General features: G+C 38.7%; 1 protein-coding gene across 1 annotated transcript in view; it reads left to right on the top strand.

Moving 5' to 3' along the window:
• Positions 1-3,716: 3,716 nt before the first annotated feature.
• Positions 3,717-15,788, top strand: part of LOC121374313 (inverted formin-2-like) — a 63,063-nt gene continuing 50,991 nt past the window's right edge. The window contains 1 exon segment of the mRNA XM_041501372.1: positions 3,717-4,621. Coding sequence (XP_041357306.1) covers positions 4,135-4,621 — 487 coding nt within the window. The 5' untranslated portion in view covers positions 3,717-4,134.

The following is a 15,788-nucleotide window of genomic DNA, read 5'->3' on the forward strand; positions in this document are numbered from 1 at the left end:
TATATATCGTTGAATATGCATACCAGGTCAAATGCCTTGATTGTCCCTTCCTTTAAAGGTTAATAATAGTAATTTTAAGTGAATCCTTTCGGCATTTGATCCCAGAAATACACAACTCTAGATCTTGGACAAATATATCGTCCGTGGCCTGTTTCCGTGGTTTCGTCGTTTGTGCTCAACAATACGTACATTTGAAAATTTCTGATGTCGTTGACTTTTGCATGGGGAAAGTAAACAAAGGTCTGTCACATTCACATAAATGTTCGTAAAAATAAGGTTAAAACGAGCAAAGAAAGCAAGATCGAACTTTACCTAGTCATAAACACGGCACATTTCTTAATACCTTTTTTCTATGATTTGCGAAGACTGTTATTTGAAAGAAATCTTATTTTTAAAAACTATTTTTGTCTGTTGTCAGCTGTACTGCTATTTTGTTATTGAAGTCACATGATTGTCACGGCGTCTGCTGGCAAAACTCTCTTTACAGATACTTGCCACAAATATATGGTCCTTATATGTTTTAACATAAATATATTTCTGGATATGTTTATTAAAACTCAGAATGCAGCTTATATTTTTAATCAAACAATTTTACCATTATAACTATTCATTTGTTCAACTTTTAACACAATTGCAAGACATCAGAATTGTTATATTCATGTTTCTAAAATGTTGTCTGTTAACATTGGTTCTCGAGGACTCCAGTTTGTAATTTGTCTTAAAATATTTAAAATATTTTTTATAAATTATTATAAGTACATGCTTTGTTGAACAACTAACATGTTTTGATAAAACACTGAAAAGTTTTGTGTTGGAAAGTTTTGGCTGTAAGCTATACCACTAAACGTTTCATTCACCGAAACAGGTGACGTAGTTAACAATATTTACTGCGGATGCAGCTACAGTTTTTGACGCTCGTGCAGTGATCTTTGCTACATAGCGGCCAGTTTAGTGCTCATTTGAAGCGTAGAAATAATTTAAATATTAATAAAAAGGTAGGTATTTGAATAACAACTGTCTGTGTATAAATATTGATATGATTTAGAATCGAATGCTTATGCTCACCGAAACTGGTCCACCCATGATAAATATTTTAATTCACTTTGTAACTAACAAGGATTTTTATTACAAACACGATGTTTTCTATAGAATGACAAAAATAGTTAGTTTGTTTTTGTTTAACAACACCACTAGAGGACATTGATTATTAATAGGTGGCTATTGGATGTCAAATATATGGTAATTTTGATAGTCTTAGAGGAAACCCGCTACATTTTTTCATTAGTTAAATAGCAAGGATCTTTTATATGCACCATCCGAGGGTAGCACATACCACGGCATTTTATATACCAGTCGTGGTGTACTGGCTGGAACGAGAAATAGCTAATTGGCCCACCAGACCAACCGCGCTTCAGGCGAGCACTTTACCACTGGGCTACACCCCACCTCAAATGACAAAAAGAGGGTATCTAGCTTTTATCTAAACGTCTTCAAAACAATTTTAAATGCAATCATATGGGGATAGAATATGGATTTTCTGTATGTCATATATATATACTCTTCAAAAAAAGAAACGCAAAAGGGTACAAATGGGTTATAACTCCGATTTTATGTTTCATACCGGTTCATGCTTTGTGAATATAAGGTCATTGCATGTCCCAAACACATTCCCACGGTTACATTCGATAAAACGCAGCTACTGTACAATAAAGTTCCAAAATGTGAATATTCGCAAAAACGCAGCCACGTGCAAACCATGTCACCACTGCACGTGCGTTGTCTGCACGTGCAACATGAACACCGACAGTATAAAAGTGCAGGGTGTTCGCTTGCCTGGCCTCTGTATCTGGCAGACAGTTGACAATCCAGGACATGCCACGTCTCAGTGAACCGCAGAAAAACAATGCCATCGGCCGACTAGACGCAGGCGAATCCAGAACGGCCGTTGCCAGGGCATTCCATGTGTCCCCAAGCACCATCTCCAGACTGTGGGACCGTTACCAGCAACATGGATCAACACGTGACCTCCCTAGATCCGGTCGACCACGGGTCACTACCCCCGGGCAGGACCGCTACATCCGGGTACGCCACTTTCGGGAACGATTGACTATTGCCACCTCCACAGCCACAGCAATACCAGGTTTGCGCAGGATATCCGACCAGACCGTACGGAACCGCCTACGTGAGGTAGGAATTCGTGCCAGACGTCCAGTTCGAGGTGTCATCTTAACACCACAACACCGTCGACTCCGACTGCAGTGGTGCCAGATTCATCGACAATGGCCTCAACTGCGATGGAGACAGGTGTGGTTCAGTGACGAGTCCCGATTTCTGCTCCGACGTCATGATGGAAGATGTCGCGTGTATAGGCGTCGTGGTGAACGTTATGCGGCAAACTGCGTGCAGGAAGTGGACAGATTCGGCGGGGGGGGGTAGTGTCATGGTGTGGGCAGCCATCTCACACACTGGCAGAACTGACCTGGTCCACGTGCAGGGCAACCTGAATGCACAGGGCTACATTGACCAGATCCTCCGGCCACACATCGTTCCAGTTATGGCCAACGCCAACGCAGTGTTCCAACATGACAACGCCAGGCCTCACACAGCACGTCTCACAACGGCTTTCCTACAGAACAACAACATTAATGTCCTTCCTTGGCCATCGACATCACCGGATTTGAACCCAATTGAGCATCTATGGGACGAGTTGGACCGACGCCTCCGACAGCGACAACCACAGCCCCAGACCCTGCCCGAGCTGGCAGCAGCCTTGCAGGCCGAGTGGGCCACCATCCCCCGGGACGTCATCCGTACTCTGGTTGCTTCAATGGGCAGGCGGTGGTTGCTTCAATGGGCAGGCGGTGCCAGGCAGTTGTCAACACACGCGGAGGCCACAACCGGTATTGACTCCAGATGACCTTGACCTTGGTGGTGTGTCCTATCACTTACTCACAATGGACGAGTGAATTGTGAACAATCCTGCAACATTTGGTAATTATCGGACTCACCATTCAATAATTAAATCAATTCTCCAAATGTTATGACAATGTGGTTTTGCGTTTCTTCTTTTGAAGAGTATATATAGTCAAACCAGGCCAGAAGGAACTGGGGATGGGGTTAGAGGTTGCTGTACATAGCCCATTCTATTGTGACTCAGAATAATAATAGTAATAATTCACTTACCTATACTAGATAACAAACATAACTTTTAAAACATCTGAAAATTGTTATTTAAAACATTGTAATTTTGTTCTACAGATGCTAGGAAATAGTGTTTCAGCGAGACATGCCCCTCATTTAGCTTGCGCCCCACTTATTTCCGTGCTTATATATCCAATTAAGGTTCAAGCACGCTGTCCTGGGAACACACCTCCAGGACAATGGGATAGTTGTTAGTGGTTAGTGAATGAGAAGAGGGTGTAGTGGTCTTACACCTACCCACTGAGACTCGTTAAAACTCGTTCTAGGTGGAAGACGGTACCAGGCTGCGAACGCAGTACCTACCAGCCTTATGTCCGATGGCTTAACGGTTAACCACACCGCCGAGGCCGATCATAATTTAATTAAAACTACTGTCACGCATGAAACTTGCTAACCGTAAAATGCAGCGTTGAAAAAACCAACAAAAAAAACCCCCCTACATTCAAACAGTTATCGTTTGCTTTTATCTCTTGTTATGCTACCTCCTGCTGAGTGACCCACATAAATATATTCAGTGACAGACACGGTAGATATCCACATTTCCCTGAACGCGAACGCATTGTGGTGTTCCTTGGCGAAGTTTACGAACAATATTTAAAACACTCTATGAACCCGGCGTCTTATCGGAAGTACAAGTAAACGCGAAACGGTGGAAGGTTTTTGTTTCCAACTTCTTAATTTAGACTGGCAGCGTTCTGCAGAGCAGACGACTCATCGAAGTAGTGGGCGAGATTTGTAACAGTGCTTGCTGCGCATGTGTCAGACAGCTGCTGTTTACACCATTTTACTCAATTGTTCCTACTCTCAGTTCACAAGAGGAGAGAGAAACTGTGAGAAAAGTAACTTAAAGCCACCGCTAGACTCGACATTGTAGTCAAAAACCGTTGTGGTTAGAGGATAAAGTTTGTCTTTTTAAAAAAAAAAATTAAAAAAATGAACGGGCAGCAGACGCCACCTTCAGTGTGTCAGAACTCAAAAAAGACGTCAAATTCAAAGTTTGCGAAAAGAAAGCAAAAACGTGGTAAGCGAACCAGATCCGATGGCTTCGTTCTGGGACGGGAGTTTACCAATTCCTCGGACGAAGAAGGCCCGGATGGGTCGAAACACGAAGCAGACTCCCTCCAGTTCTTGATGCTGGTTCGAAACCCGACTATTCAGAATCTGGCCAAACTTCGCAAAACCATCAAATCCAACGACCGGGACTGGATGAAGGAGTTTTTGGAATTCGATGGATTGGGATTGTTGTTCCAGTGTTTGAAGAATCTGAGTAGTTATCAGGGTGCCCATCTGTCGGACATGGTTCTCAGGATGGAGTGTGTCATGTGTATTCGAGAGGTGGTTAATTCACAGACGGGACTAGACTGTCTTCTCAACATAAAGGACAGAAAGGATAACTTGTTTGGACGCAGATTTGCATCTGGTGAGTGTGTACTTAGCAACTCGACCTTCTCTTGCTAGTTAGTTGCTAGTGTTTAGTGAGAGAACATCAAATGACATGATGTTACATCTTCACAATGAGTCGTTAAATTCATATTAGATTGGTACCGGTACCCGGATGCGAACCTAATATCTTTCGAACTGCGTTGACTTAACCGCTACGCCACTCAGTCAGGCGATGTGACATTGATAGAAAACATATTTTATTGCATGCTGTACACAAGCAGGACTGGTTTAAGGTCAGCATCTATATAACTGAATTTGAATAGACGGAAATACCAATGGATAAACAAATCATTAAATATATAAATAGACCATCCCCCATAACCTTCCCATCGCCACTACCCATCGCAGTTCTTCTTAAGAAATTTTGACTTTTTTTCTATCCTATACTTAATGACTCATCTCTGTGGCCTAAGCCATGAAAACTCTTACTCGACTTTAACACACGTTTTAGTACACCTGTATTCAACCTACCACACCATGTATTCAACATAAACACCCTTTCGCACACACAGACAATGGTAGCGGCGACGTGTGGACATCATTTGTCGAGGCGTGACATTAATCAACCTGGTGTATTCAGATGTAAATGCAGAATTTATATTGTGCTCAGCAACAGCACGTATAGTATTTTATTGCAGGAAGATTAATCTTTGTGCAGCATTAAATTTCATCTGTCATTTTAAAACCAAACGAAGCAAGAATTATCATCTGCATTCTGGCGTAACAGCTGTTCATCAATCAATGTGCTAGGTCGGCATGATTATAGGGTATTATTATTCGAGCTTTCATTTTGTATCGAGTTTATAGGGTTTTTTTTTATTTGTCCACAAGGGATATAGACCTGGTACAAAATGGTATCTTATTTATTATAATTTATCCAATAATAGCAATAATAGCAATAATAGTCGTTTTAACAAGATCGGTTAAGCAAAATTATAGCAAGTGGAAAATCCACTGATCATTTACGATGTCATAAATACCTACCGTAGGAGGTACCACTTTGTATTTATGACCACAAAACGTATCTAACGAGCTAAATATTTCTAACGTATGTACAGGTATTTAAGAAGTTAAAACGTCTTTTGCAATCAAAGTTTCTTAGCGGCTCTAGCCCGTGCACGGTTATACGAAATCAGTTTCGGTAGTGCTAATTTCAGTGGACGGATTGGCTTCGTCATCTAGGTAGTCACCATAGAAGAGCCAACCAACTGTCTTTAAATCGATATGCAACATATGTGGGATATTGTTATGTAATACTTCAAATAGCACACGAGTTGTATATGAGGTTTTGTTGTTATTATTATTATTTTGTTGTTGTGGGATCTTTTTACGGGGTTGTCTTGTTTATTTTGTTTGCTTTTTCTTGTATTGATACTTTCATTTTACCAATCGGTGCGGGTATTATTTTTCGAAATTAAACACTGCTAAAGAGACGGAATTTAGCAGTTAGTAAGTGCAATTTTCCGCCGTTGACGTTTTTTTTTTATCAAGTGGCTTTTGATGTTGGTCTACTTACATAAGTTTCATTCATACGTGTAATCATATAGCGTGAACAGTGAATGCATGTGTACATTATAGTTCAACAAAGGCACCTTAAGTGCTGTTTGTTGATGATGACGGTGATAAGTCAAACGAAGATAGCAGGGAGCGGTTGCACCACCATCCACCCACATACCCATCCACTGACACACACACACACACACAGAGAGAGAGGGAGAGAGAGAGAGTGTGTGAGAGAGACAGAGACGAGAGAGAGGTAGAGAGAGTGTGTGTGTGAGAGAGAGAGAGATAGAGAGAGAGAGAGAGAGAGAGAGAGAGAGAGAGAGAGAGAGAGAGAGAGAGAGAGAGAGAGAGACAGACAGACAGACAGACAGACAGACAGAGAGAGACAGACAGACAGACAGACAGACAGACAGAGAGACGTATACTCCAATTTACATGGAAGATGTTCTCAAAACTCCGAGATGTTACTCATTTAATCCAGTTAAAATTCAAGCACGCTGTCTGGGGCCTAACCAGAAGAAATGTTAGTTAGTGAATCACTTTTGATAGTTATGAAACCTGCTGCCACCACACATAAATGAGGAGAATACTAGTACAGTATATATATACGTATTAAATGTGAACACACTCTAGTTCCCTCGTTGTTTTTATGTTTTGCATACAATGAATTTGCCAGTTTGGTGCTAATACAAACACAGTGACGACCAAAAACACAGTAATTGATTTGCCCAAATTAGATATACTTGTATATTTAACGTAAAGAAATAACACTTGTCATAGCCGAAGTATTTTACACTAAGAACTAGGGTGTGGACCTTTAATGAAGAAAAATGTTTGGGTGTGAATATAGCACTGGCGTAGGAAACGGGAGGAGGTCAAGGGGAACATGTGCCCCCACTTTCAGATATTTTGCTTTATATTTGCGTTATAATAGTGTATAGTTACACAAAAGAGAAATTAATAATGCTATATATATGCGATTTCACAGAACACTGTTTACGTTAAACTATTTGATTAAATGTATGAAGTATTATTTACACTGCGCTTAATTAATTTCTGACACGTTATAGTCATAGTCAAAAGTCTTTTAATTATAAGCATTATAGAGAGCCAGCCGGAAAATGGCGTCAGGTTTCACATTAATTACACTTGTGTTTGTGAATGAGTTTTCAGTTCATGAGTCTACAGACGGCATAAACTTGTTGATAAACCACACTATAAATACATATCTAATAGGTATTGCGGTGTATTTTAAGGTCCAATGTCTTGATAGAGGACACATGTATTGGTATCCGAATGTTATCATTGTCTGCGTATACGGTATATGTTTTCACTGAAATGTTTGCATAACTTATTGTCGTTTATCCGCCATCGCATTTCGCCTTAATCGCAAGTTGTTTTGCCTAATTCAGCATGGATCTGCATTATTATTATTATTTCACCACATGTTTTGTCCTAGCCTACCATCTTTCTGCCAAATGACCATCTTTCTATTCTATGCATTATCTGTTGTTATCCACATACCAAGCTGTTTACATATGACTATAAGATGATCATGGCTACATTCGTTTTAGAATTACCCTGCTACCTGTGTTCTCCTTTCTATCTATTTATCTATCTACCATCCTACCTACCTGCCTTCCTTCCTTCCTTCCTTCCTTTCTATCTACCTAGGCTACCTACCCACCTACCTGCCTTCCTTCCTTCCTTCCTTTCTATCTACCTAGGCTACCTACCCACCTACCTGCCTTCCTTCCTTCCTTCCTTTCTATCTACCTAGGCTACCTACCCACCTACCTTCCTTCCTTCCTTCCTTCCTTTCTATCTACCTAGGCTACCTACCCACCTACCTGCCTTCCTTCCTTCCTTCCTTTCTATCTACCTAGGCTACCTACCCACCTACCTATGTGCTTACCCTGCCAGCTTAACCTACCTACCTGCATACAATTTATATACATACACATTTTTATCCATACATCCATCTATTTACCTATCCATCCACTTGTTCAAGGGATTGATCATCATCTGTCCATACATACATACATACATACATACATACACGTATGCATACATACATACATACATACATACATACATGTATGCATACATACATGTATGCATACATACATACATACATACATACATACATACATGCCTTCCTTCCTTCCTTCCTTTCTATCTACCTAGGCTACCTACCCACCTACCTATGTGCTTACCCTGCCAGCTTAACCTACCTACCTGCATACAATTTATATACATACACATTTTTATCCATACATCCATCTATTCATCTATCCATCCACTTGTTCAAGGGATTGATCATCCATCTGTCCATACATACATACATACATACATACATACATACACGTATGCATGCATACATACATACATACATACATACATACATACATACATACATACATTACATACATTACATACCATACATACATACATATCACACACACACACGCACAAACACACACACACGCACAAACACACACACACACACACACACACATATATATATATATATATATATATATATATATATACATACATACATACATACATACGACAGACAGACTGGCAGGCACTCATCCGTCCATCTATCTATCCATCCATCTATCCATCTGTCCGTCCGTCCGTCCGTTCATCCATCCATCCATTCACCTGCCTGACTTCTAACCTACATACCCATTTATCAAAGAGCTAAGGCCAACTTTTGACCTATCATTATTAAGTGTGGTGAAAAGTGGGGTAAGACTGATTGACGTTTTCCAATAATGTTTGAATCTAGCATGTAATAAGAGAACTACTCAAGACTTATACAGCACACTAAGAGGCAGATACATTAAACGATATTTCTACAATGAGCCATGTTGGACCTCATTTTTCACAGTCATCAACATTTAAATTAATGCGACTACTGTCCATTGGGAATACAAAATAGGTGATAAGACTATGTACACATCTGATTAACGCTTCCAAAAACAGAACAGAATGAAGTGTATACAAGTATTAATATACAGTGTATTATTCTATTGATGTTTATGCATTATATATCATCCCTGTCTGTGAACAATGCTACAGTCTTAACATAATATAACATGTACACTATCTTATGCTATGTTTTTTGGTATATACATATTTATAGAACTCCTAAATCCCCCCCCCCCCCCCCCCCCCCCGCGTTCCTTGTAGTCTTTATGGAAAACATAACCAGAAAGCTCATTTGGACTCTACGTCTCTGTTGTCTGTAGTATGGAAAACACAATCTGAATTTGTTTTGGCAGAATAATAGAGAAATACCAGCAGACCACTATCGCAAATATAGATAACAGATGTTACACCAATAAATAAGACATGCACTGCAAACTGCTCATGCTGTGTAGTGATACAAAAATGTTGATACAATCGTATAACAGAAATGTTCTTGGACAGTAGAAACGAAATCATGGTTTGCGAGTTGATACAGTAGCTATACAACGAAATCATGGTTTGAGAGTTGATACAGTAGCTATACAAACGAAATCATGGTTTGCGAGTTGATACAGTAGCTATACAAACGAAATCATGGTTTGCGAGTTGATACAGTAGCTATACAACGAAATCATGGTTTGAGAGTTGATACAGTAGCTATACAAACGAAATCATGGTTTGCGAGTTGATACAGTAGCTATACAAACGAAATCATGGTTTGCGAGTTGATACATTAGCTATACAAACGAAATCATGGTTTGCGAGTTGATACAGTAGCTATACAACGAAAGCTTAATCTCAGCTACCATATAGTAGCCATAAAACAAATTGGATCTGTTTTATGATGTAATAATAGACGTGTGACCTTTAAATGATAAAAACCTGGTCACTGCGGAAATAATCATTGTCGTTAAAATGATAAAGTGGTCGTGTTTTGTAGCTTGATAATCAGTCTTTGTAATCTCAGCATTCCGATAGTGATTAAAGGAGGCGAGATTTAGTTAGGTGTTGTAAGAAAGAAAAAAAGGAATGTTATGTTTGTTTCAGAACACCTCAGCACATTTTAAAATATCTAGAGGTATGTTCAGGAGGGCAAGCGGGGTGAATGTAATATATGTTAGAAATATATGGTACCAGTGAAATTGTTCGCGAGCGCTCAGCCTCCTGAACTGGGGCCAATTTCACAAAACGTCGTAAGTTCATCATCACGTCTGCGACTAGCAGTTATACCGGTCATACGTTTAGGTGTGTTTGGCATCTATTTCACGCAGAAAATTACATCATTACTTTAGATGGAGCATTTTAATGACAAACGAAAATTAAAGTTACATTCTCTGGTTACGATATTATAACATCATGTACAAATATGAAATACAAGCTCAAATACACTTTTAAAAAACTCGTGTGTGTTCGCTATGAACGGAAATCGTCAAAAGTATACGTTCGATTCGTCGCCTGTGCCGCCATAGCTCGGCAAAGCACAAACGACAGCCTGTTGTCAGTTTCAGTTAACACGTGCGTTTGCCGATTTCAAATTGTAAGGTTCGTCTCAAAAATTAAAAGAGCAATCTTGCGCTGTACGAAGAACGTTCGGTTGAGGATACGGTACTAGAGTCTTTCGTTAAAACCGGTTTGATCTTGACAACGTATTATCGACAATCGTACCTTCCTATTTCAGAATTTATATTTTATAAAGTGTTAGTAGTTTAGTTTGTATACTTGTAACACATTAATCATGTATATATTTTTTAAATAAAATATACTAAAGTAGACAATGAACGTTTTTACTTCTTAATTTTACGAGTTAAAATCGACAAATTCAAATAAATATTCTTTCGTTTGGAAAGGGTAGTGGGGGTTTGTTTAACGACATCAAAGTTAGAGCATATTGATTTAATAATCATCCGACGCCATACAACCGTAAATAAAATGTGTTGAGTGCGTCGTTAAATAAAATATATCTTATCCTTCCTTCCATGTGCTGTTGGATGTCTTAACATTTGGAAATTTTGACATATAATCTTAGAGAGGAATCGGGTGCATGTGCAGGGGGAGGGTATTGGAGGTCGAAACCCTTACTTGCTCAAGCTTAAAAAAAATTGAAATGTATTTTTGGAGGGAGCATGGCCCCATATAAACTTCGCTCAACACGGTCTATAACCCCAACCCCGCTGAAATCCCTGCACACGCGCCTTGGAAACCCGCAACATTTTTTTTTTAGCAAGGGATCGTTTATATGTACCATCCCACAGACAGGATATCACATACCATGGTATTTTATATACCCGCTGATGGGGATCGATCCTAGAGTGACCGCGCATTTCCAAAAAACACCTTTTTAGGTCTAAGTAATGAATAAAAATAACATAGTCTTGAAAATGTTACGTAAATCTAACACAGTACCCTCTTCCTCTACCCCTAGAACGTTACGTAATTAGTAACACCCCTTACATGTAACGCGTATGTCAACAGCTGGCCACTGTCAAAATTTCAAGGCAAATCCCCCACCCACCGATCCCTGGAGAGGCGTTGTACCATACCTCTATGGATATAAATATGTTTTGGAGATACGAGACGACCCATCAATCAAGACAGTTCACTATTTCAAATTTTCCCTTCTTTTTATTAGTTATTTAAATACTCACCAGTTATATTTATATTTTTAAGCTCTTTACACTAATTTAACTGATGACATTTTATAGTGATGTTGATTATCTTCTTCTTTTTTTGATGTACTTACTTTTGTTTAACACCCAACAGTCGATGTATTCTTGGTCCTGGAGTATTGTTAAATATTCATTCATTCATTTTTTTTTTTTAAATATAATTAATTTTGGGGGACATAGGAGGAAGGAAGGAATGTTTTATTTAACGATTACATAAAAACCAATGCCGCCACGGGTTATTATTTCCTATTAGCAGCAAGGAATCTTTTATCTACAGCATCCCACAGACAGAATAGTACATACCACTGCCTTTGTTACACTAGTTGTGGAACAGTGGCTGGAACGAGAAATAGCCCAAATGAGATCGATCTTAGACCGACCGCGAGCTCTTTACCACTGGGTTACGAAAATGATTTTGTAAACGTTGAAACTTGTTTGTCTGACTGAACATAACCAGTTCACACTGTCAGATCTCGACATATTTCCATACTTCGTCTGCAGGCTGAACAAACTTGTTAATGCTACCACATATGCAATACCTACCGAAAACAGCAGGAGAGATATTTTATTTGCACTGCCCCATAGACAGATAGATAACTAGTTTAACGTGCCCATATACCACTAGGGTTTCGAACACGCCCGTCCCGAGTCCTGCCTCCGATAAGATCGGTAGCCTGACTCGGGATGGAGGGGGGAGGGGGGGGGGGGGGGGGGGGGGGAGTGGGTGGAGTTGAAAATGTGCAGAATTTTGAAAATAGCAATTAGTAAAAAAGTTTACAGAATTTAAAAATAAATAAATAAATAAAAAGTTATAAGCCAAAAATAAAAAGAATTGACTGCTCGGCCGAATATTTATATAATTAGGAGCATTTTAGAAGGACAGTCCAAAAATAAATAAGAGAAAGAAGAAAGTAATTTGGACATAATATTTTGAACGAAGGTCTAAAAGTTTAAAGTCCGATCTATATGTCCACGTGAGTGGCCTCGTTAAGGCCGTTTGGGTGCACAGCTTATAGGGACGAGATGGGTTGCATCCCGTCAAGAAAACACCTAGACTGACAGTCATTAGACGTTGAAGGTGAAATGCTGTGCAGAAATACAGATCTTGAGAAGCCGGATCCGTCTGAACGAGAGAGAGTATCAGACGGGTATAGTCCAGTCGTCATGGGTTGGTATAGTGGTGCGGACGGGCCCGACTCCGGAGGATACGAGATGGTATCACTATAAAGCAAAGTAAAGTCTAGAAAAGAGTAGTAGGGGACGACCCCGCTTCCTATTTCTTCTTAGAGTGGGGCGGTCAGTCTTCCAGTGCTGCTAGGACAGGCTCGGACATTTAGAGAATAAACGCGAACAACCGTGGCCTTCTGCAGAATGGCCGTCATACGAGTCACGAAAAAAACAAGTCGACATAGTCAGCCGGAGAAATGACGTGGAGGCAAGGAATCTCGTTAAAAAAAAATAATCCAACCTGGTGGTGCAGGCTGTCAAAACGAGAAACGTTCCAGTGTTCAATCAGTTCCAATGGCTGCATACATCCCAGTAGAAAACTTAATTTCGCTGACAAAAAACAACGAAATGAAGGATCCCCAAGTCGAGCACACGAAAGCACGTGCAGTGTGCACAAGCGAAACAAACACGTCTTACCGCGTCGAGCTCCAGACTGGGAATGTACCCCATAGATATCACAGCATATACCACTCCACGGCCTTTGTTTTAATAAGTGATGGGGCACTGAATGGAATGTATGGAACAGGAAGAAACTTTGTTTGTTTACTTGTTTTGTTTAACGACACAACCAGAGCTCATTGATTTATTAATCAGCGGCTATTGAATGTCAAACATTTGATAATTTTCACATATAGACTTAGAGATGAAATCCGCTACATTGTTTCCATTAGTAGCAAGGGATCTTTTATGTGAAACGTCCCTAAGAGAGTATAGCACCTACCATGGCCTTTGATATACCAGTTGTGGTGCACTGGCTGGAACGAGAAATAGCTTCATGGCTCCACCGACGGTCACGGTGATCTAACCTAGACCGACCGCGCATCAAGCGAGCACTTTACCACTGGCCTACGTCCCGCCCCAGGAAGAAACTAACAGGTCCACTGAGGCCGATCGATCCTCAGTTTGCAATTTGCCATAATGCATGTGATCCATTCAGTCACGGTCAAGGTCATTTAATTTAATGAGCACTTTAGAGAAAGTCGATGTCACGGTCAATGTCATGGTCAATTAGTTCAATGTGCATATTCAGAGCAAGTCGAGGTCAAGGTCAGTGTCAAGGTCAAGGTCAATTAATTAATGTGCACATTCAGAGAAAGCTGTTTTTAGCACACTTCTGTCATGGGCGCAAGTTCTGACAGGAGGAAAGAGAAGAAACTCGCACACTCAAAACAGCCCAGTACAAGGGAGCACCGGCAGCCCTAGTTCACCAAGGTAAACATCGGAGGTCCAATAAATGTCAAAATGTAAAAAAACAAGCGTGCGTTTTCCGCCCAGATTTCAGGCGGAATTGATACAATCGTGGAATCAATTATTTCGTGGCGAAATATGAGATGTACCAATAAATATAAACACTGTATAAAGAATACATCTCGAGTTACATTTTACGCATAAATAGACAGTTTGTCCAAATAGTAATCCTGCAATAATCCAATTTTCAGTTACGAACAAAATCTCGAATATTCCCGCCAGCCATTATAAGCACATTAAAAATGTGATTGAAAGCTGTTGGCGGAATAGGATTATTTTTACAATTATTCGTCTCAGGTTCACGAGTTTCTTCCACAATATACGATATTTAATGGAATATCACGTTTAATAACAATAATAATAATATAAAATAAATGATAATAAATAAACTAATTAATTAATATTTTTTAAAAATCAATTAATAAATAATAAATTAATAATATTAATAATAAAAACTAAATAATATCATAAAATTAATTAATACTTAATTGATAAATAATAATATAATAATAAATTACTGAATAATATTAGTAATTATAATAAATAAATAACAATAAATAAATTATTGATTTAATAATAATAATAATAATAATTAATTAATTAATTTAATTATTAACTAAATAAAAATGTGTTATTTTCAGTTATAAATGTTTCCTTCACACACACACACATACGCGCACGCGCGCACACACACACACACACACACACCCCTTTTCCCAGTAATTGCTATAAAAGATTAATAGAAATATTATGAAAGATTAATGAAACTATTATAATCAAATATTTTTTAGGTTGGGGGTTGTGCAGGTTAATTAAAAAAAAAATATAATATTTTTTTTTTTAAATTGAATAAAAACCTTAAAATAAGTTCTAATAACCAGTAATTATAACAAAGAAAAACATTTAAAGAAAAAATTTTAATAATAAATAAATAAATAAATAAAACCCTTAAAATAACTAATGACCTGCAATAATAATTAAACAAAACAAAAAAGAGAGAGAAAAACCTTTGAAACAAATGTAACCAATGGCCTGTAATAATAATATTAAAAAAAATTCTAAAGGAAATAATAACTTTTAAAAACAGTAAATAAATGAAAGCCTTAAAATAAGTAATGACCTGTACTGACAATAATGTTTTTTTAATAATAATAAAGAATAATACCCCCTCCCCCAAAAAAAACAACAACAACAAAACAAAAACAAAAACAAAATTTTTTAATGGCATAAATATTAATAATGCATATAATGCAACCCACACAAAGCACATATATAGAAACAAAAATAACAAAATGAATAATCAGTTCCATTCAGTTCCGGAGACGTTTATCTTGATGAACTACGGCAGCCCAATCCGCGAACCAGATCGGGCTAGGGGATCAATTCAGTGCTCCCCATTCAAATTATATTATAGTGTTCATTGACTGGTAGTCGTACATCAAACACCGCCACATCCTGTTTGTGAAAATACAAACATTATTATGATTTATTATACACCAGTGTAAGACATTGCTCATGTCA

The sequence above is a fragment of the Gigantopelta aegis genome, chromosome 6 (genome assembly GCF_016097555.1).
Source record: "Gigantopelta aegis isolate Gae_Host chromosome 6, Gae_host_genome, whole genome shotgun sequence".
In the NCBI taxonomy this organism is placed as follows: Eukaryota; Metazoa; Mollusca; class Gastropoda; order Neomphalida; family Peltospiridae; genus Gigantopelta; species Gigantopelta aegis.